This window comes from Saccopteryx leptura, chromosome 2 (genome assembly GCF_036850995.1).
Source record: "Saccopteryx leptura isolate mSacLep1 chromosome 2, mSacLep1_pri_phased_curated, whole genome shotgun sequence".
NCBI classification, from domain to species: domain Eukaryota; kingdom Metazoa; phylum Chordata; class Mammalia; order Chiroptera; family Emballonuridae; genus Saccopteryx; species Saccopteryx leptura.
In genome coordinates this window covers 288,326,388-288,345,839 of record NC_089504.1, presented here as the reverse complement: position 1 = coordinate 288,345,839, position 19,452 = coordinate 288,326,388, and the positions used below count along the sequence as shown (strand labels likewise).

The following is a 19,452-nucleotide window of genomic DNA, read 5'->3' as shown; positions in this document are numbered from 1 at the left end:
CATGTCTAATGCTGGGTACAAATTCTGAGGCTGGGGGAGGGGTTTTCCCTACAAACCACAATGGTGCCTGAAGACACCGAAAGCATAATAGATGAAAGGGCCTGTGTCTCAAGGACTCCTTAGTTCCATAGCCATATCCCAAACAGCAGTCAACAACACCAAGGGTTCACATGATTTTTTTTATTAACATATAATATATTTAATAAAAAATAATATCCACTCTGGCTCTCTCCTCCATTGCAAGGGGAAGAGTAGTGAGGAGGGGCTGGCACTGCCCACCCCTGGGCATCCGGAACTAGCCCTGCCTCCAAGGCTCCCCTCTACCCCCTGCTTTCCAACAGGCTCTGACCTCCAGAAAGATGGTTCAAAGTTACAAGTGCTTTAGACCCTCCCTTGAGCTCCCCCAGACCGACCCCTTGTGCAGAATTCAGGGGCCATCTGGATAGTCCCCTTGCTTTTTCTCATTCTTGGGATCCATCATTCACATTAGAAAGAGGACCTGGGGGCAGAAAGTAGAGTCTCTACTGGCCAGGGGGAAGGGAGGAAAGGGACAGTGATGGGGAACAGGGCCAATCAGAGGGATGACGAGTCTCCTCACTGTAGCCTGTCACTGCGGAATGAATCCTCCACAGCAGGATCAGGCAGCAGGGCACAGGGATCACTCAGCATGTTGAGCCCTTCCAGGCCCAGTGGCTCCATGTGCAGCTCCTCCTCCAGCCCCAGCCCTAGCTCCAACCCAGCTGTTGACACCTCGAAGCCAGGCACCCCAGCAAGGGCTGCTGCAATCTCCTTAGAGAAACCTGGGGAGGAGTCTCCTGTATGGGCAGAAAAAATAGGTGAGGACCCATCAATATCTTCCTATGTCAGCATATGTATCACTCCCTCCCTCTATCCCCCATGACCACCCACACCTCTCACCTGTGAGGATGATGTTAGGCCCTGAGCCATGGCGGGAACAGTGGGTCAAGTTCTGGTGGTTGAGGACATGGGGGTCCTGGAGGCTACTCACTGATCCCTCACCCCCTAAAAATCCAGACCCTTCAGAAAAGCCAGTGGGATCCAGCACCAGGCTGGTTGATGGACTCTCCATGCTGAACTGCTCCAGCTATGGACACAGACAGACATTTAGGAAGTGGGCCTCAAAACAGGGGTACCTGCCTGCCACTGCCTAGCCCTGCTAACACATCTATCACATCCCCTTTCCCAACAATCCCACCCCCACCCCAAACAAAAGCAGAGACAGGGAAACAGCAGTAAGCAGAGCAACAGAGGTGAGCACGGGCCCCAGAGTAGGTGTGGGCACCGTACCTGCTGGGACAGAGCTTGTGCGTGCCAGGAAGAGAACGGGTCAAAGCAGTAGTCATCAAAAAGCAAGCTGTGCAGAGATAGCTAAGGGGAGAGGGACAGGAACAGGGGTCAAACACAGGATGAGAGAAGCCCAGAGTTGGCAGTGTCATGTTCCCTGTGGAGAAGCAGGATCTCCCCCACCTGAATCTCCCAAATCAGACTGCACCAGTGATACCACTCAGGAACCTCTGGCCCACTCCCAGCCCTCCCGTGCTTCAGAGCTAAGGGCCTAGGTACTCACATTCCCCAGGCTGCAGTCACTCACTGGCCGGTGGTAAGACTGCTGTCCGTGCCCACTGGAGCTGGGTGGGTACAGTGTCCCATAGTGTGGCTGCCTGCCTCGGGGCTGCCCACCTGAGGGCTGCACTGAGCAGGCCTGAGAGGGCAGCCCTGGCTGCTGTAGAGGCTTTGGGGTGGGTGGCTGGGTGGGCAGAACCAGACTCGGGGGGCTGTATGGGTATGAAGGCAGCCGCTGGTCAGTGGACAGTTTACTGGTGTCCAGGGGGACGCCCTAAAGACAAGGAAAAAGGGGAAAGCTTACCTTTCAGTGTGCCCCTAAGAGAAGCTCTTAGGGCTTCCCACCCTTGGAAATTGCAACCATTCTCAACACAAACTGGACAAGCTTCCCATGGATATCCCTGAGGTTGGGAGCAATTACTCAAAATTGCTTATCAGAATGAAAGCAACTGAGTGAAGCTAACATAAGGATAATTCTGAATCCAGTTCAGAACTACACCTAAACCTTGGTTCTTTAACAATTATTAATAATCAAGTACTTGTAACAAACCTAACAAGTGCTTGACAGCACAACAGTGAACTTGAGAACTGCCATTCTAAAGCCTTGAAATGGCCTTTTCAAGGCCAGAGGGAATGAGAGAGGAGGGAAAGAAAGAGGAAAGGAGGGAAGGATGTTAGGTTCACTCCAGGCTCTAAGAGAGCACAGCCCTTGCTGGCCTGGAAGTCTTTCCTGCAGAAAAGGGGACCTGCGTCAGATGGAACACAGAACACACATTCCAGGGAAGGGTGATGGAGGAGGAGGAGGAGGAGGAGAAAGTACAGAAGAAGAGAGGGAAAGAAGAACATCAGGGTGGCCTGACCTGTGGTGGCACAGTGAATAAAGCATCGACCTGGAAATGCTGAGGTCACCGGTTCAAAACCCTGGGCTTGCCTAGTCAACACACATAGGGGAGTTGATGCTTCCAGCTCCTCCCCCCTTCTCTCTCTCTCTGTCTCTCTCTCTCCTCTCTCTCCCTCTCTCTCTCCTCTCTAAAAATGAATTAAAAAAAAAAAAAAAAAAAAAGAACATCAGGGTGAAAGAAGGAATACAGAGAGGGCAAAAAAAAAAAAAAAGGAGAAGGATGGGGAGGGAGGGGAGAATTTAGAATTTTAGCATTGAGGAAAAGCCCTAAACTAATTCTTTCTTTTTTTTTTTTTTTTTTAAGATTTTTTTTTTTTATTTTAAGGTGTTTTTTTTTAAGATTTTATTTATTTAATTTTTAGAGAGGAGAGAGAGAGAGAGAGAGAGAGAGAGAGAGAGAGAGAGAGAAAGGGGAGGAGCAGGAAGCATCAACTCCCATATGTGCCTTGACTAGGGAAGCCCAGGGTATCGAACAGGCGACCTCAGTGTTCTAGGTCGACGCTTTATCCCACTACGCCACCACAGGTCAGGCCAAACTAATTCTTTCTAACGTGCTGTGTATACTTGGGAACATCACTTTCCCTCGGGGCCCCACTTTCCACATCTGTAAAATAAAGGGTTTGGGCTCCATGATCTGAGCATCTCTGGGTCTATGAAATCTGGAAAGGAGGGAGAAGATAAAAGGGAGAAGGGAGAAGGGAGAAGGGAGATGGGAGAAGGGAGAAGGGAGAAGGGGAAAGGGAGATGGGAGAAGGGAGATGGGAGATGGGAGAAGGGAGAAGGGAGAAGGGGAAAGGGAGATGGGAGAAGGGAGATGGGAGAAGGGAGAAGGGAGAAGGGAGAAGGGGAAAGGGAGATGGGAGAAGGGAGATGGGAGATGGGAGAAGGGAGAAGGGAGATGGGAGAAGGGAGATGGGAGAAGGGAGATGGGAGAAGGGAGAAGGGAGAAGGGAGAAGGGAGATGGGAGAAGGGAGATGGGAGAAGGGAGAAGGGAGAAGGGAGATGGGAGAAGGGAGAAGGGAGAAGGAATGGGACAGGATGGAGGCATGAGAAAACAGACAAGAAAAGAACAACAAAAACAAAAAAAGGGAGAAAAAGGAAAGAATAAGCTACCATATGTCAAGCCTGCCCCTGGGCTAGGCACGGTGCTCTGCACACTTCATGTACATGATTTCTTTTGATTCTTACAATCCCATCCTTGTTTTAAAGAAGAGGGTGCTGAGGCTCACAAAAGTTAAACAACTCTCCAAGAGGAATACTAGTAAGTAGTAGGGCTAGGATTTGAATCAGAAAACTTAACCCCAGGGCTTGCACTCTTAAGCCAAGAGGAGACTAGTTGGATAAAAGATGGGGCAGCTAGGGGACAGAGAAACTGAAGGGGAAGTATGAGACAAGGAGTATGGGAAGTAAGGAGAAGAGGTATTTGAGGAAAGGAGTGTAGGAGGAAGAGAACTTAGCAGAAAAAGAGAAGGGGAAGAGAGACAGACATGTAGGGAAGGTGGCCACGCATACCTGAGTGATGGAAGACAAGGTGGGTGACATTGTTGGCGAAAACTGTTTGGGCAGCTGCTGTTGGGACCGTCTGGCGTCGGCTGGTCCCACGGGCAAACTCAGGGGGCTAAGGGGTACACGGCGGTGGCGGGGGGAGGCCCCAGGGGTAGAAGCTGGGTAAGGGGGAGCACCCAGCACAGGAGATGAAGCAGAGGAGGAGGAAGAAGAGGAGGAAAGGGCTGGGGCACTAAGTGAGGGATGACCCAGGGAGGTGGTGGGCAGTGCATGGCGGGCCAAGGAGGAGGCGGGCAGGGAGGGGTGACTGTGGGAGCCCTGGAGCTGGGGCTGAGGACTGCTCAGGGAAGCCTGGAGGTTGGGATTGCTTAGGGAAGACTGCAAGGATGGATGGCTGAGAGGTGAATGTCCTGCAAGCGAACAGACAAAAAACCAGAGATGCCAACATTATTGATGGGAGCTGGGCCCCTTTCTGCCCAGAATGAGTAGCAGTGGCCAGACTAAAGAAGTGGCAACACAATGTCCTCCCTACACTGTCCCTTGAAGTGAGGTTGGTCTTGCCCACTTGGGAGCTGCTCTCTATCTTCTTTCTAGAAAAATCCACACTTACCAGTTCTCACTGGCAGAAAAGTACGGGGAGGGAAACCTGGAGTGGATAGGTGGCAGGTTGATGTGGACAGTCATTGGTGATCAAGCCTCCCACTCCTTGGCCCCCTCCTGCCAGGCAGCACCCCATGGACATAGTCAGGACAGCCACTCACCTGGCATATCATAGCCTGGGCCTAGGCCGAGGCCTCCACTGATGCCCAGGTGGGTCATGGTGTGGGTCAAATTGGAGGTACTATTGCCCCCACTCAGGCTGGGGTAGGCTGTCTCCTCTGGGTCCAGGGGCGTGGGCAGTGGTGGGGGAAAGTGCAGGTTGGTGAGGTCAGGTAGGGAGCCTCCCGTGTTCATGGCAGGTGGGAGGACAGGCACATTGGCAGGCTGGTCAGGAGATGGAAAGATGCTGGGAGAAGGAGGATAAGAGAGATGTAATCGGGGGGCAGCTGTTAGGGAAGAGCAGAGACCGGCCTCCCACATTTCCCTTTACTTCTGTCCCCCATCCCCTCAGCCAACATTAGAGATAACTTACTTAATTCCAGGGACTTCACAGGACCGAGGTCGGGAGGAGGAGGAGGACAGCTGAGAAGAGAATGAAGAATATGAAAACTGAGGACAGTGCTCAATGGAGGCCCCTGGAAGACCTGCCCATGGGAAGAAGAGGGATAGTGGACCACACCTACCTTCTTAGCATCCCAAGGCTTCAGCAAATGCTTGTCATCTAGTAAGTTTTCTTCAATCGCAGGAACTTGAAAAAGAAAGACTTATGAGAGGGCTGCAGAAGAAGCCAGGTAGGCAGGACAGGAAGCAGAGGCAGGTGGGAGGGAGTCCAGCTCCCTCGCCCTGCGCAAAGACACCAACACCAGCCCAGACATTCTTTGGCATTCAGTACCCACAAGTGGTGAGAAACATATACCTTTGGATTCCATTTCGCCATCCAGATAACCTGCAAAAAATGCAGTGGAGTTGGCTTCAGTGCCCACTTGTCTACCTGCTTCAAAGCCAAGCTGCATGGCTACTACCTTCCCTGGAACACACCCACTTACCTCCACGGCGGCTGGGCAGGACACTGGGAGGTGCAGCACCTGGGTAAGTGTCCTGAGGGCTGGGGTTCATCACACTTGTGTGAAGAGCAGAGTCAGAGCTTGTCCTATGAGGGGAAGAGAGGTCAGCTGGCACTAGTAATGGTGTTCCTGGCCGCCATGCCCTCCTCAGCAGGGGAAAACACTGGCTGGGCTGAGATAGGGAAGGGGTGAAGGAGTTGAGCTCAGAAACTATGGATAAGAGATGTGGACTACAGAAGGCCAGGGTCATCACCTGTTAAGTGCAGATGGTAGTCGAAACAACTGCCCTTTCTCTGCAGGGAAATTGCTCCAGGGCATTGTCCTGGGATGAAAAACAAGGTCACAAGGAGGAAGGCCAGCAATGGACAAGAAGGCAGGCATGGGAGCTGGAAAATGTGGGGCAGTCATGGTAGAGGCAGAGAGGGCTACACACCCGGGACATGCCTCTTTTCTTCCATGTTCTTCTAATATCTGCAACCCATGAACCCTCTACCCCAATCAATCTAGGGCCACAGCACACTTGTGCACTCCAAGAATTTTAAAAACATGCAATACCTGAATATTTAGTCAGGGGCACTGACCATTCTCCTTTAAATTATTGAATAAAAAAATGACAAACAGCCAACACAACACTAGCTGCCTGGTGTGAATGCCCTGTCTTGAACCATAGATATATAGGTCACATAAAAGAGTTGCATCTTACAAAAAAAAAAAAGAGTTGCATCTTATTGGTCACATGACATAACATGGTTATACCTGACTGGTTAATTCTTGGTATATACAAGTATAGGCACCTAATTTGGGAGGCAGGGGGGGTAGGCACCTCATTTTTTTAAAAGTCCCTTTGTAGCACAAGGGATAGATAATTACTATTTTTTTTTAATCAATCAAAATTATACCTATTTTTTTTGGTCAGATTGACAAAAAATTTAATGCATTTTTTGGTGTGCTACAGAAATTTAGTAACTAGCTTATATGTGCTGTAAGATGAAAAAGGCTGAAAATCGCTGATCTAGGAGATATAAAAAATCTCAACTCTATCTGCCAGGACAAGCTGAACTGGAACCTAGTAGCCCAGCAACTCTGCTAGGTATCAGTATTAGCACTGAGATGACAGGGGAAGGGTTTAGGAATCTGAGTGCCAGAACACTGTATCTGGCACCCAATCTTGACAGGAGATAGCCATACTCCCTTCCCCCTTACGTACACACCCCAGCTAGCCACAGTTACCATTGGTCCTGACCTGCTTGGACTGGGAGGCTTGGCCACCCATGTCAATATGGCCAACACTGGACTCTGACCCACCTACTCTACCTGCCCCCACCCCTCCCAGCCCTGCCCTCAGAATAGGAGGTACTGCTGAAAGCCTAGCCCAGCAAGCCCAACCCCAAACCAAGTTCTTTCCAGAGACATGTCAGAGAGTGGGCAGGAGATCCTGCCTGGTCTGGACACTGACCTCCGCCAGCTGGATTCCGGAGGAGGAGATAAGTAGGCAGGACTATAGGGAGAGCTGTCAATGTGAACAGCACCAGTTAAGGTAAAAAGTGAGGAGAGGTTGGATAGGCTAGAGACCAAATGAGAGAATAACGAAGGCAGCAGGTGAGTTGTTTCAAGAAACAAATACCTTTCTCCAACTCGACAAGGGGCAGCAATTGGGTCACAGAATGGAAGAGAAGAGGGTCGGGCCCAGCAGAGCTGGGAAAATGTAGGAGAGTATCTAGGCAGGCTTGAAGAGACAGATCTGTGGAGGTCTCTGAGAGTGAAAGCAAAGGATGCCTGGCCTGTGGTGGTGCAGTGTATAAAGCATCAACCTGGAATGCTGAGGTTGCCAGTTCGAAACCCTGAGCTTGCTGGACCACATATGAGAAGCAACTACTATGAGTTGATGCTTCCCACTCCTCCCTTCCCCTTTCTCTTTCTCTCTCTCTCCCGTTTCTAAAATCAATAAATAAAAAAATTTTTTTGCTGTTTTTCTTTGTGTGTGTGTGTGACAGAGAGAGACAGAGAGAGACAGAGAGGGACAGATAGGGACAGACAGACAGGAAGGAGAGAGATGAGAAGCATCAATTCTTTCGTTGTGACACCTTAGTTGTTCATTGATTGCTTTCTCATATGTGCCTTGACCAGGGGGCTACAGCAGATCGAGTAACCCCTTGCTCAAGCCAGTGACCTTGGGCTCAAGCTGGTGAGCCTTGCTCAAACCAAATGAGCCCGTGCTCAAGCTGGCGACCTCAGGGTCTCGAACCTGGGTTCTCTGCGTCCCAGTCCGACACTCTATCCACTGTGCCACCACCTGGTCAAGCTAATATATTAATTTCAGTGAGAGGGAGGGTGGGAGGGAGAGACAGGAACATTGATCTGTATGTGCCCTGATCCAGGATCTAACCGGCAACCTCTGTGCTTCGGGATGACGCTCTTACCATCCGAGCTATCCAGCCAGGGCACAATAAATAAAAATCTTAAAAAAAAAAAAAAAAAAAAAAAAGCCTGACCTGTGGTGGCACAGTGGATAAAGTGTCGACCTGGAAATGCTGAGGTCGCCAGTTCGAAACCCTGGGCTTGCCTGGTCAAGGCACATATGGGAGTTGATGCTTCCAGCTCCTCCCTACCTCCTCTCTCTGTCTCTCTCTCCTCTCTCTCTCTCTGTCTCTCTCTCTCTCCCTTTCTCTCTCCTCTCTAAAATGAATAAATAAAAAAAAATTTTTAAAAATAGATAAAAGGCCCTGGCCGGTTGGCTCAGCGGTAGAGCGTCGGCCAGGCGTGTGGGGGACCCGGGTTCGATTCCCGGCCAGGGCACATAGGAGAAGCGCCCATTTGCTTCTCCACCCCCCCCTCCTTCCTCTCTGTCTCTCTCTTCCCCTCCCGCAGCCGAGGCTCCATTGGAGCAAAGACGGCCTGGACGCTGGGGATGGCTCCTTGGCCTCTGCCCCAGGCGCTAGAGTGGCTCTGGTTGCCCCGGAGGGGCAGAGCATCGCCCCCTGGTGGGCAGAGCATCGCCCCTGATGAGCGTGCCGGTGGATCCCGGTTGGGCGCATGCGGGAGTCTGTCTGTCTCTCCCCGTTTCCAGCTTCAGAAAAATACAAAAAAAAAAAAGATAAAAAGATAAAAAATAAAGCTAAGGACAGAAATGTGAGGGAACCAAATCTCCCTTAGCAAGAGACATGTCCAAGAGCCCTGCCTCTAGCATCAAAGAACAAGTTGAGTAAGGACGGTCAGAGGCAGCTAGAGATGGAGGGCAGAACCTCAGGGGCTCCCCTCCCTTGCACAGGAGCCAGCGCTGACACATGAGCCAATGGTCACTTTTTTGGGAAGCTGAGTAAAGGAGAGCCCCTGAAGAAGGATGGGAATGGATGACACTTAAGTCTCTTCCCACCATGACTTCCTAAGGGACCCCAATGCACCATCCCCCCAAGCTCCCCAAACCCTCTATGAAGGATATGTGGCGGGGGTAGCGACGGAGTGGGGACACCATTCTTCGGGGATCTCGTTGCACCCGTTCCACCAGCCCGTGGTGCCGAGTGCTCCGGGATGAATCCAAAGGTGAGTGGAGGGGGCTCTGCCAAAACACACAGGTGAGTCAACGGAGGAGCTGCCTGAGAACCTGCACTCTCCCAAAGCTGATGTCCACTCACCTGGAACTCAGCCAGGCCACAGCCAATCTGGTTCACGTTTGGCAGAGAACCACCATAATGGGAGTTCCTTGTGTATGCCAGTCGTAGTTTCTGGGCCTGTAACTGAGAAATGAAGGGCAAATGGGAATGTCAGGGAAGGGCCTGAGCACTGTTCTTGTTCTTTAGCCACCCTTGCGATCCCATCTTCAGGATATGCTACTATTGGTGCTGCTTTTAAGAGATCTTCCAGCCTGACCTGTGATTTTTTTAAAAGCTCTTTTTCTTCCTTTTATTTTTATTATGATAGAGACAGAGAGAGTCAGAGAGAGAGACAGATAGGGACAGACAGACAGGAAGGGAGAAAGATGAGAAGCATCAATTCTTCCTTGTGGCACCTTAGTTGTTCATTGATTGCTTTCTCATATGTGCCTTGACCAGGGGGCTACAGTAGACCTAGTGACGCCTTGCTCAATCCAGATGAGCCTGTGCTCAAGCTGGCGACCTCGGGGTCTCGAACCTAGGTCCTCCGCATCCCACTCCAACGCTCTATCCACTGTGCCACCGCCTGGTCAGGCTGACCTGTGATTTTGCATTGGATCAAACGTCGACCTGGAAATGCTGAGGTCGCCGGTTCAAAACCCTGGGCTTGCCTGGTCAAGGCACATATGGGAGCTGATGCTTCCTGCTCCAACCCCCTTCTCTCTCTCTCTCTTCTCTAAAATGAATAAATAAAAATAATTTTTTTAAAAAAAGAGATCTTCCAGAAAATAAAAAAGAAAAACAGCCTGACCGGGAGGTGGCGCAGTGGATAGTGTGTTGGACTGGGATGCGGAAGACCCAGGTTCGAGACTCCGAGGTCGCCAGCTTGAGCATGGGCTCATATGGTTTGAGCAAAGCTCACCAGCTTGGACCCAAGGTCACTGGCTCGAACAAGGGGCTACTCGGTCTGCTGAAGGCCCACGGTCAAGGCACTTATGAGAAAGCAATCAATGAACAATTAAGGTGTTGCAATGCGCAACGAAAAACTAATGATTGATGCTTCTCATCTCTCTGTTCCTGTCTGTCTGTCCCTGTCTATCCCTCTCTCTGACTCTCTCTCTGTCTCTGTAAAAAAAGAGAGAAAAAAAAAAAACAGTACTGGGGAAAAGCCACTGAAATGTGGTGCAAATAATCTGCCCTAGCTCTTCTGCATACTACCCTCATCACTGTTATCACTAATGCCTGGCATCACCCAACCAAGCACAGAGCTTGACACTCTGCTCAGAGTCTCTCCCAGTTGTCATCAGTCTAAAGCAGTGGTAGTCAACCTGGTCCCTACCGCCCACTAGTGGCCGTTCCAGCTTTCATGGTGGGCGGTAGCGGAGCAACCAAAGTATAAATAAAAAGATAGATTTAACTATAGTAAGTTGTTTTATAAAGATTTATTCTGCCAAACTTAGCGAAAATCTGACATAAAGTACTTGGTAAGTAATTATCATTATATGCTTTAACTTGCTGTAACTCTGCTTTATAAATTTTATAAAGTAAAGTTACTTCCCTACTTTATAAATCACCATTACTGTGGAACCGGAGGGCAGTTAGAAAATTTTACTATTAACAGAAATACAAAAGTGGGCAGTAGGAGGGGAGAGGGGGAGGGGCACAAAGAAAACTAGATAGAAGGTGACAGAGGACAATCTGACTTTGGGTGATGGGTATGCAACATAACTGAATGACAAGACAAGATAACCTGGACATGTTTTCTTTGAATATATGTACCCTGATTTATTGATGTTACCCCATTAAAATTAATTAAAAAAAAAAAGTGGGCAGTAGGTATAAAAAGGTTGACTACCCCTGGAACCAAGGTCACTGAGGTAGTGCCAGGAGCCCCCAGGCTAGTTACATAGTTTAAATCCTGGGAAGTTTAACTTCTGGGGGGTGCTTTCCCCTCCAGTTGTGTCCTGGAAAATGAGGGAAAACCCACAGGTGGATGCCACAAAGCCACTAATACCAGCCTCTTTCCTTCCCAATCACCTTCCCTGTGGGAAGGAAAGAGGCACAAGCTTCTAAGCTCTGCCACTTGCTCAGCCTCAAAAAGACTATACAGAGCCTACACCTCTCAAACTAGAATATCTAAGGAGTGATGGCTCTCATAGCTGGAAAAACAAGGCCAAAACCAATGCACATTCTTCTACCTAATTGTAAGGCCCCTGAATGGGCAGGAAAGCCTAGAGAATGGGAGTGGGAGCGGGACAGTAGCCCACTCCAATCCAGGCCAGAGCCATCTCCCTAACCTCATCCCCACTCTGGGGAGACAAGTCTGCACTGGAGTAATACCACATCCCTCAGCCTGGCACAGTTTTAGTCTGTCTACAGACCTCATGTCCCTCTGTGAGAGGTGAGCACCTACTTCTGACACTCAGCCACTGTTACCAGCAAAATAAATAGACCTGTGCAGCTGATGAGAGTAAATACTAAGAGCTTCCAGGACATACTATTGTATATAGGCTAACCTCACAATTAACTTTCTGCTCCAGGAGGTCAGCCCAGTGAGTTTAGTGGGCACTGTGCTGACCTTTGGGCCCCTTCACGACTGCTAATAATATATATGACAACCCCAGCCTTGAGCAGTATAGGCCCCCATGGCTACTACATTTGCCTCAAATGAGCACTCCCAGCTAGCCAAATAACAGGCAAAAACCAAGAGCCTGAATTCCCAGGCTCTGGCCAAAAATGCCCATACGATTTTTACGTGCAACAGAGAAGTGATCCAGAAGGGGTTAGGTTGGTGGAGGGGACCTTTTGACAGATTAAGACACTACAAAGATAGACCGCTCAGCTTTGAGTTTCTCACAGCCTTTCTTTGTTTGCACATACAAACTCTAAGATCCCACCATGCCTTTGCTGGAGTCACAGTCCAGAGGGCAGGGCCTCAAGCTGTCAGCTGGAGATCAGCCTCTCACCTACCTTCTTGCCTCTGCCCCACCATGATCAAAAGCTCCTAAAGGGGAGCAGTCAAGAGTTAGATCATGATCCTGATAGCAGTTAGCAGGCGTTAGGCACATACACATGCAAGATTTGATTCCCCACCTACCTCTCTCTATTCTGTCTCCCACAAACTAGGGCACAAGGTCTCTAGAGACTCAAAGGGGAAACAAACACAAAAAAGACTAAGAGTCAAGGGAGACACACACAAAAATACAACCAGAGTCAGTCATAGACAGATGCAATCACAGTCAAACCAAGAGAAAGAGCCTGACCTGTGGTGGCGCAGTGGATAAAGCGTCGACCTGGAATGCTGAGGTCGCCAGTTCGAAACCCTGGCTTGCCTGGTCAAGGCACATATGGGAGTTGATGCTTCCAGCTCCTCCCCCCTTCTCTCTTTCTGTCTCTCTCTCCTCTCTCTCCCTCTCTGTCTCTCTCTCTTCTCTAAAAATGAATAAATAAAATAAAATAATTAAAAAAAAAAAAAAAGAGAAAGAGCTTCGAAATGCGGTATTTATGTCCCACCATTTCCCTTTCAATTCCTTCTAGCTCCCTGCTACAAGGGATCCCTGCAACATCCTCCTCACATGCTGTTTTGAGAACAATGCCTCCCTAAATTAGGTCTGTATACCAGCTGGGCAAACGCCCACCCCTCACTGCCTCAGACATCCAGCGCTGGTAGTAAGAAATCAAGGCCAGCGGGGTTTTAAAGGCAACTCTGCCAGGACGCCTTCTTTCTTCTGGAGCTTTCAAAGAATTAGTATTTCCTACACATGGAAGACCCTCCGAGCCAACTGACCCACGAAGCAGCCATCTCTCCAGAAAGTCCAGCAAATCATTAGGTTCCACATAACCTACAGCCACTGGTTCCCGCTTTCGAGATTCAAAGCCCAACTCTCCTCCAAGGCGGCCACCACGGTAAAACACCAAGCACCAGTCTGTGAGCAATGGACCTCACCTTCGTTCACGTCAGGAAACCACAAGAAGTATTTGAAAAAGGAAGCAAAGGGACGGGACGCAGGAGGGGACTTCCTGCCCCACTATACCCGGCGCTGCTGTTCAAACCACTTAAGGTGCCCTTTCCCAGAGGAACTGAAGTGCCGAGAGTGGCCAACAGGGCAGAGGGACCAGACTGGAGAAGATTACCAACTCAGAGGAGCCAGAGTAGGGCAAGCAGACCATCCCACCAAATCAGAACCCAATTTTGGGGATGCTTCAGTAGAATCCTCGAAGAGAACTCAATCAAGGATGCACAGGACCACCCACCTCCGACCTCCTCCGGGTTCCGGGGAACTGTCTCCTCTCTCCGCCCACTCCCTCCTCACTTGCTCAGCACCCAGTCGTTCCCAAACTCCCAACCTCTCTCGTGTTTCGTCCTCCCCCTCACAAAATCCGTCTTCCTGCCCCTCGGCCTCAACCCGCGCCTCCCAGACGGTGGTGTCCGCTGCCCCGTTCCGTCTCTTTCGCAGCGGCTCCCGCCCCCGCCCCGCCTCTCGGCTACGGCTCCGTAATTGCTCGGCTGAGCTCCCCGGCGCGGCCCCTCACCCGGGTGGAGCCGATGTCCATCATCACCTCCTCGAAGGCCGCCGTCTCTTCGGCCTGACGCTGTTTCTGCAGCGCAATCTTCTCACTAAACTTGCGGGGATTGGAAGCCGAGGCCGTGGCCGAGGCGGGCCCGTTCGCCCCCGACGTCGCCATCTTCTTCCTCGGTTCCTCCCCGCCACCCTCCCAGCACAAGCCACGGCCTCTGCCGCGGGCTCCCGCCCGGGTCTTCCAGCAGTAGCCGCCGCCGCCGTCTCAGCAAGCACCGCGAACCCGACCCCAGCCTAGTCCTGACCCGTGGGGCGCGAGGGCTTCAAGGGAATTGTAGTTTGTTTACGTGACCCTCTCACAGCCCCATCCACGCAGTACGGAGAGGAAACGGACACCAACTCCCAGCAGCCCTCTTGACTCGGGGAACTGAGGACTGCTCCTCCCACTCGGCTCCTCCCCGCACGCAGCAAGCTGGGAAAAGTAGTTCTAAATTGGTCCCGAGCCTAGGAACTGGAAGGGGAGAGGGATTAAGGAGAGAAGAAAATGAGAGGAAAGAGAAGGGGTGGTGGGTTCAGGGAGGGAAGAAGGAAGAGACAAAAGAGATAAAATGTCATCTTCAGTGAAGAGGATGAGAAAGGCCCGACTGAAAACAGAACAGGGATACTACTAAAACAACTGTAAACATCTGGGACTCGCCCTCTCAGGCTGGCCACATGCCTACCACTTTACCAATACAAATGAATCAGATTCTGTACAGATGTAGAGAAACATTTTTTATTTGGGTAACATGTCCCAAAACAGATCAGTAAGTAAAATAGATTCTAGAGAATATGGCCCTGTGCATAGCTCTAACACCCACCCCCCGGCCCAATCACCCTGTGGGTGAACCTCCCCATTCCCCCTTGCGCTTTTGTAATATAAAAAATTTGGCACCTCAGTGTTTATCATCTGGGTATGTGGCATCATGTCCGTGTTCAGTTTTCCTAGGGTACAGCAGTGAGAGACCATTCTGCCAACCCTCCCCCAGCCCAACTCAGCAAACATTTCTGCCCCACCCCAAAATCTGGAACTAAAATATGGAGCAAGAGGGCCCCCTTCACTGAGGTGCTGGGCAGGCCTCAGTGCAACACTGTGCTTTGAGAAAGAGGAAGGGCATTTTATCTGGCACTTTAAAAACAGAGGAGTGAGCAGGACTGGAGAAGCCCAAGAAGGTACCAAAACTGGCAGGAAGAGGCCACTTGACACTAGTGTCTTGGGAGAAGGAAAGAGGGAAATAGATGTGAGAGTAGGACCTAAGAAAAACAGGAAGGGTCCACTCCAAATGAGAGACGGCTGAAACGGGCTAGAAACAGCAGGACTGCTGATTCTGGGCCTGTGCCCTCTCTTCTATCTCACAGCATCTTGGTACCCACCTCCAAACTCACCAGTGTCAGCTTCTCCCTGTGTAGTGTCTGCCCGGTTCTAGCAGTGTCTTCCCTAATACTAATGACTCTTGATCACGTTTTTAATAACTTGACTATGCCTTGTCCCTTAAGCCTGGGGCCCAGGCTCTTGTCTGCTCACTTCCCTCTCATTAATCAGAGAGTCCCAAAGGCTCCCCCTTCTCACATCTCAGAGAGCTCTTTGGTCCTTAAGACTTCCCTTTCCCACTCCTGAGAGAAGGTAGGTTAACAGCACCTGGTACCCAATCTACCCTGTCCCTTTTGGAGCCCCCTAGACTTGGATGAAGAGCAGACCAGTAAGAAGGGCAAAGCCTGATAAGAGCAGAATGACCTTGAGAATCCTCTGCTCGGAAGTGGCCAGCTCCTGGGGCAGGATTTCCAGGAAGGTGATATAGAGAAAAGTGCCAGCTGCCATGCCCTCCAGCACAGACTGGGCCAGCTGGTGTAATGGCCCAGCTGACTCTGCCAAAGCTGCACCCAGCCCTATTCCCAGAGGTGTCATGCATGAGAAGAGAATCCCACAGCCAACCACCACCCTTGCTCGCAGGCGGCTCTGCAGCAGTCGCAAGGACAAGCTGACTGCCAGAATACCCTTATGGAGCAGCAAAGCCAGGCACAGCTCCATGGCCCGAACCCGGTCTCGCTGCAGCCCCACTGCCAGCCCCTCAAACACCGAGTGCAGGGCCAGGGAAAAGACCAGCACACAGGCACGCAGGGCTGAGGGGGCTGCCAGAGCTCCGCTTGTCTGCAGGATGCCTGGCCCATCATGCCAGTGCTGTGGCCCACCATTCACTGTTCCCAGCAGCGCCCTCGTCTCCTCTCGAGGTGGTGGAGCTGACTGCTCCTTGTAAGCCAGCGTGATCTGCTCCATCACCAGGACCAAGAAGAAGCCCATGGCCAGGATGAACTCTTGTAGAGGGAACTGGAGCTGTAGGCAGAGGAAGCAGCAAGGAGTTCAGGAAACAGACCGAGAATGGGGAAGAGGAGTCAGATGCAGCTGCACAAACATGGGGTCCCACGTAGACACAGGATCACTCTTGATCACATAGATACAGAGTCACTTGGTGACACAGAACAGAATTATATATAATCACACAGATTCTGGTGTCACAGTGTTTCATGTAGGCTAAGATTTCTCAACTTTGGCACTATTAACATTTGGGGCTAGATAATTCTTTATTGTGGAGGGCACAGCCCCCCTAGCCTCTACCCAGTAGATGCCAGTAGCAGTGCAATACTCTCCTTCCTTAAGCTGTGACAACTAAAATGTCTCCAGACATTACCAAACTTTGAGGGAGGTAGCAAAACCACCCCAGTTCAGAATCACTGATGTGTATGTACACAAAGCATCACATGAAGGCATATAAACAAAGAGTCACACATTGGCCCTCCTTCCCAAATGCTCACACACAACCACACACTGTCACAGGGACATTCAGACTTATACACAGTCACACGGAGACACAGACCGCTCAGTCACAGATACACAGTTTAAATCCAGTGTTGCTTACTCAGTGTTAGGGAAATAGAGAAAGAACCCAGGGTTCTGTCCTTCCGTCACCACCCAATTGTCTCAGTTTTTCCTCTGAGACTTTTGGACTTAATCTTCCCCAACCCCAACCTCCTGGGATTGCCTCCTCCCCTTCCCAGGCCGGTAGGGACCACTTTCTCCAATTCTTCAGAAAGTGGTGAGAGGGTGAAGATGATTCTTGGAGTGCCTATAACTTTCTGGAGGCTGGAACTCAGAAATCCAGAGTAGGTCACATACCTGGTAATAAGGTTACTCACACTATCTCAAAAGATACACAGGAGTCACAGAGGGACTGGAGGGTAGGGGGGGAGCCACGAAAAGAGTTATGCCCTATAACTAAAAATCACAATTCTCATGGTCACAACCAAGAGCCTTTCACACAGTCACGGATTGACACAGGAACAGAACAACACAAACCACAACCACACAAACTACCTCTCCTAGAGGTATGCAATTGAATACACTCACATACACAGGGTCGCATGCAGCCAGCCAGTGCTCACCGTCACGTGCAGGGCTGCCAGGGCCTCATCTATGGCAGACAAGTAGTCAGGTAGCAGGTCCAGGAGACAGGTGGCCAGAAAGACACCCCCAGCAAAGCAGCTTACTAGGCTCAGGGCTTTTTGGCGGGAGGCTGGGCAGGAGTAAAACACAGAGGGGAATGACCAAATGAATTCCATACAGGGCCCCACAACCCCAACCCAAGCAATGGTCACTCTTGCCTTCCCCTCCTTAGGTCATCCTCCTCAGCCCGAGAGCCTTCTCTAACCCAAGCATCCCTGGAATCAGGGAAAAAGGAGAGCCTTACCTGATGCTTCTGGGTTAGCTCCAGGCCGGCGAAGCAAACAGACGGGCACCAGACTGCAGATGAGAGTGAGCACCAGCAATAACACCAGGGCCCCCAACTTCACCTCCAGTCCCAGGGGTACTTGGGACTCCGAGGCTACTGCTTCTGGGCGCCACACCAGGAGCTCTGACTCTCCCCAGGGTCCCATGGTGGCTGTGGTTGCTTTAGTGACTCTCGGACCTAGGAAGATAGAGTGAGTGGAGGAATAATCAAGTAAAAGAAGATGGGGCCAAGGAAAAGGAAAGACTGGTCAGTAGAGTGCAGTTCCCTCACCCCAGCCGCTTTCTGACCTTCCCCAAGCCAGTGTGACTCATCGACCTTACGGGAACATTCCTCTTTGCCCTCAGACTTTATTCCTTCAGGGGCCAAGCAAGGGGAAACAGAGGCATGAGGGCTCTGTGGATATCTCATTAGCCTTTCACCTGGAACTCCTAGAGAACTAGGGAGCTGGGGTTCCATAAGAAAAGTGGAGGCCAGACCCCTTCTTGGAAAGAAGGGATGAGGCGAAGGGGGTTTGGGGCTCTGCAGAGATGTCGCGCGGGTAGCTTCACGGACCACCTGAACAGGGCGCGTTTGGGTGCTGGACCACTCTCCCGTTCCGGTTTCCCCACCAAAGCAGAAAGCGACCACTTCAGGCCACAGGCTGCGACCGATGACCAAAGAAGGGCCCTAGGGGTCTGGGGTCCCGGGACCGGCTGACAAAACAACTGAGGGCGGCGTCTGGAAGTCCAGTCGTCAGTAGGCGGGGTTCTAGGTCACTAGCGTCCCAGGAAGCAGAAAAATGTGAGAGCTGGAACTCCAGCTCGTAGGCCCCCGGGGAGGCCTGGGCTGCCGACGTGAATCCCTATTCCAGGAAGCCCCGACTCACCTCGCGAGGGTCTCACTCGCTACATGGCACCATCTGAGTTCCGGCCTCCAGTCGGGAATTCCCGCCCCCTCCCCACGGCTCCTCCTTCCTATCTTCCCCCCACCAAGAGCCGCCGAGTGCCCGCCCTCATTGCTAATGACAGTAACAGGAGGGCAGGGCCATATTAGGAATGACGTGATCTTGGGCCAATTAGAGATGGGCAGCTGGAGCAGTGTGGAGGCGGAGACGAAGGGAGAAAGCCCCAGAGCAAGGCTTGGGGCTAGAGAGGGGATCTAGGGGCTGAGGTCCTCCTGGGCTGCTGCGGAGGAGTTCTGGTCGTAGGGGCTGGCTGTTCAACAGAGGCTTGGATCTTTTGGAGATTTTTTTTTTTTTTTTAATTCACTATAGAGAGGGAAGAGTGAGAGAGAAGTGGGGAGGAGCAGGAAGCATCAACTCCCATATGTGCCTTGACCAGGCAAGCCCAGGGTTTTGAACCGGCAACCTCAGAGTTTCCAGGTTGACGCTTTATCCACTGTGCCACCACAGGTCAGGCTCTTTTGGAGATTTTTTTTTTTTTTTTAAAGATTTTATTTATTCATTATAGAGAGGGGAGGACGGGAGGAGCAGGAAACATCAACTCCCATATGTGCCTTGACCAGGCAAGCCCAGGGTTTTGAACCGGCAACCTCAGCGTTTCCAGGTGGACGCTTTATCCACTGCACCACCACAGGTCAGGCTCTTTTGGAGATTTTAAAAGAACAAGCTAGAGCCTGACCTGTGGTGGTGCAGTGGATAAAGCGTCCACCTGGAATTGCTGAGGTCGCCAGTTCAAAATCCTGAGATTACCGGGTCAAGGCACATATGGGAGTTGATGCTTCCTGCTCCTACCCTCTTCTCTCTCTCTCTCTCTCTCCTCTTTCTCTCCTCTCTAAAATGAATAAAGTCTTTAAAAAAATAATTCTCTAAAAAAAAAAAAAAAAGAACAAGCTAGAAACCCCGTGGACAGGGATGGTGTCGC

General features: G+C 51.0%; 2 protein-coding genes across 7 annotated transcripts; both read right to left on the bottom strand.

The window, feature by feature from the left end:
• Positions 1–165: 165 nt before the first annotated feature.
• On the bottom strand, positions 166–14,400 carry CRTC2 (CREB regulated transcription coactivator 2). Of its 4 annotated transcripts, none has more exons than XM_066362425.1 (15): positions 13,780–14,400; positions 9,289–9,390; positions 9,099–9,212; positions 7,113–7,177; positions 5,910–5,978; positions 5,639–5,742; positions 5,509–5,538; positions 5,276–5,340; positions 5,125–5,174; positions 4,754–4,998; positions 3,999–4,402; positions 1,589–1,858; positions 1,309–1,389; positions 919–1,105; positions 166–815 (listed from the first exon to the last, which is right to left on the bottom strand). In XM_066362425.1, the coding sequence occupies exons 1-15, from the start codon at positions 13,930–13,932 to the stop codon at positions 595–597; spliced, it is 2,160 nt and encodes a 719-aa protein (XP_066218522.1). In that variant the 5' UTR covers positions 13,933–14,400; the 3' UTR covers positions 166–594. The 4 variants fall into 4 exon arrangements, with proteins under 4 accessions (XP_066218522.1, XP_066218525.1, XP_066218523.1 ...); XM_066362428.1 differs by lacking the exon at positions 13,780–14,400 and adding an exon at positions 13,594–13,710; XM_066362426.1 differs by lacking the exon at positions 1,309–1,389.
• Positions 14,401–15,309: 909 nt separating this feature from the next.
• SLC39A1 (solute carrier family 39 member 1) lies at positions 15,310–18,587 on the bottom strand. Of its 3 annotated transcripts, none has more exons than XM_066362430.1 (4): positions 18,456–18,587; positions 17,549–17,767; positions 17,244–17,374; positions 15,310–16,137 (listed from the first exon to the last, which is right to left on the bottom strand). In XM_066362430.1, exons 2-4 carry the CDS (start codon positions 17,733–17,735, stop codon positions 15,481–15,483), a joined length of 975 nt encoding a protein of 324 aa, XP_066218527.1. In that variant the 5' UTR covers positions 17,736–17,767; positions 18,456–18,587; the 3' UTR covers positions 15,310–15,480. The 3 variants fall into 3 exon arrangements, with proteins under 3 accessions (XP_066218527.1, XP_066218528.1, XP_066218529.1); XM_066362431.1 differs by lacking the exon at positions 18,456–18,587 and adding an exon at positions 18,143–18,385; XM_066362432.1 differs by lacking the exon at positions 18,456–18,587 and adding an exon at positions 18,146–18,385.
• Between the last annotated feature and the right edge of the window lie 865 nt (positions 18,588–19,452).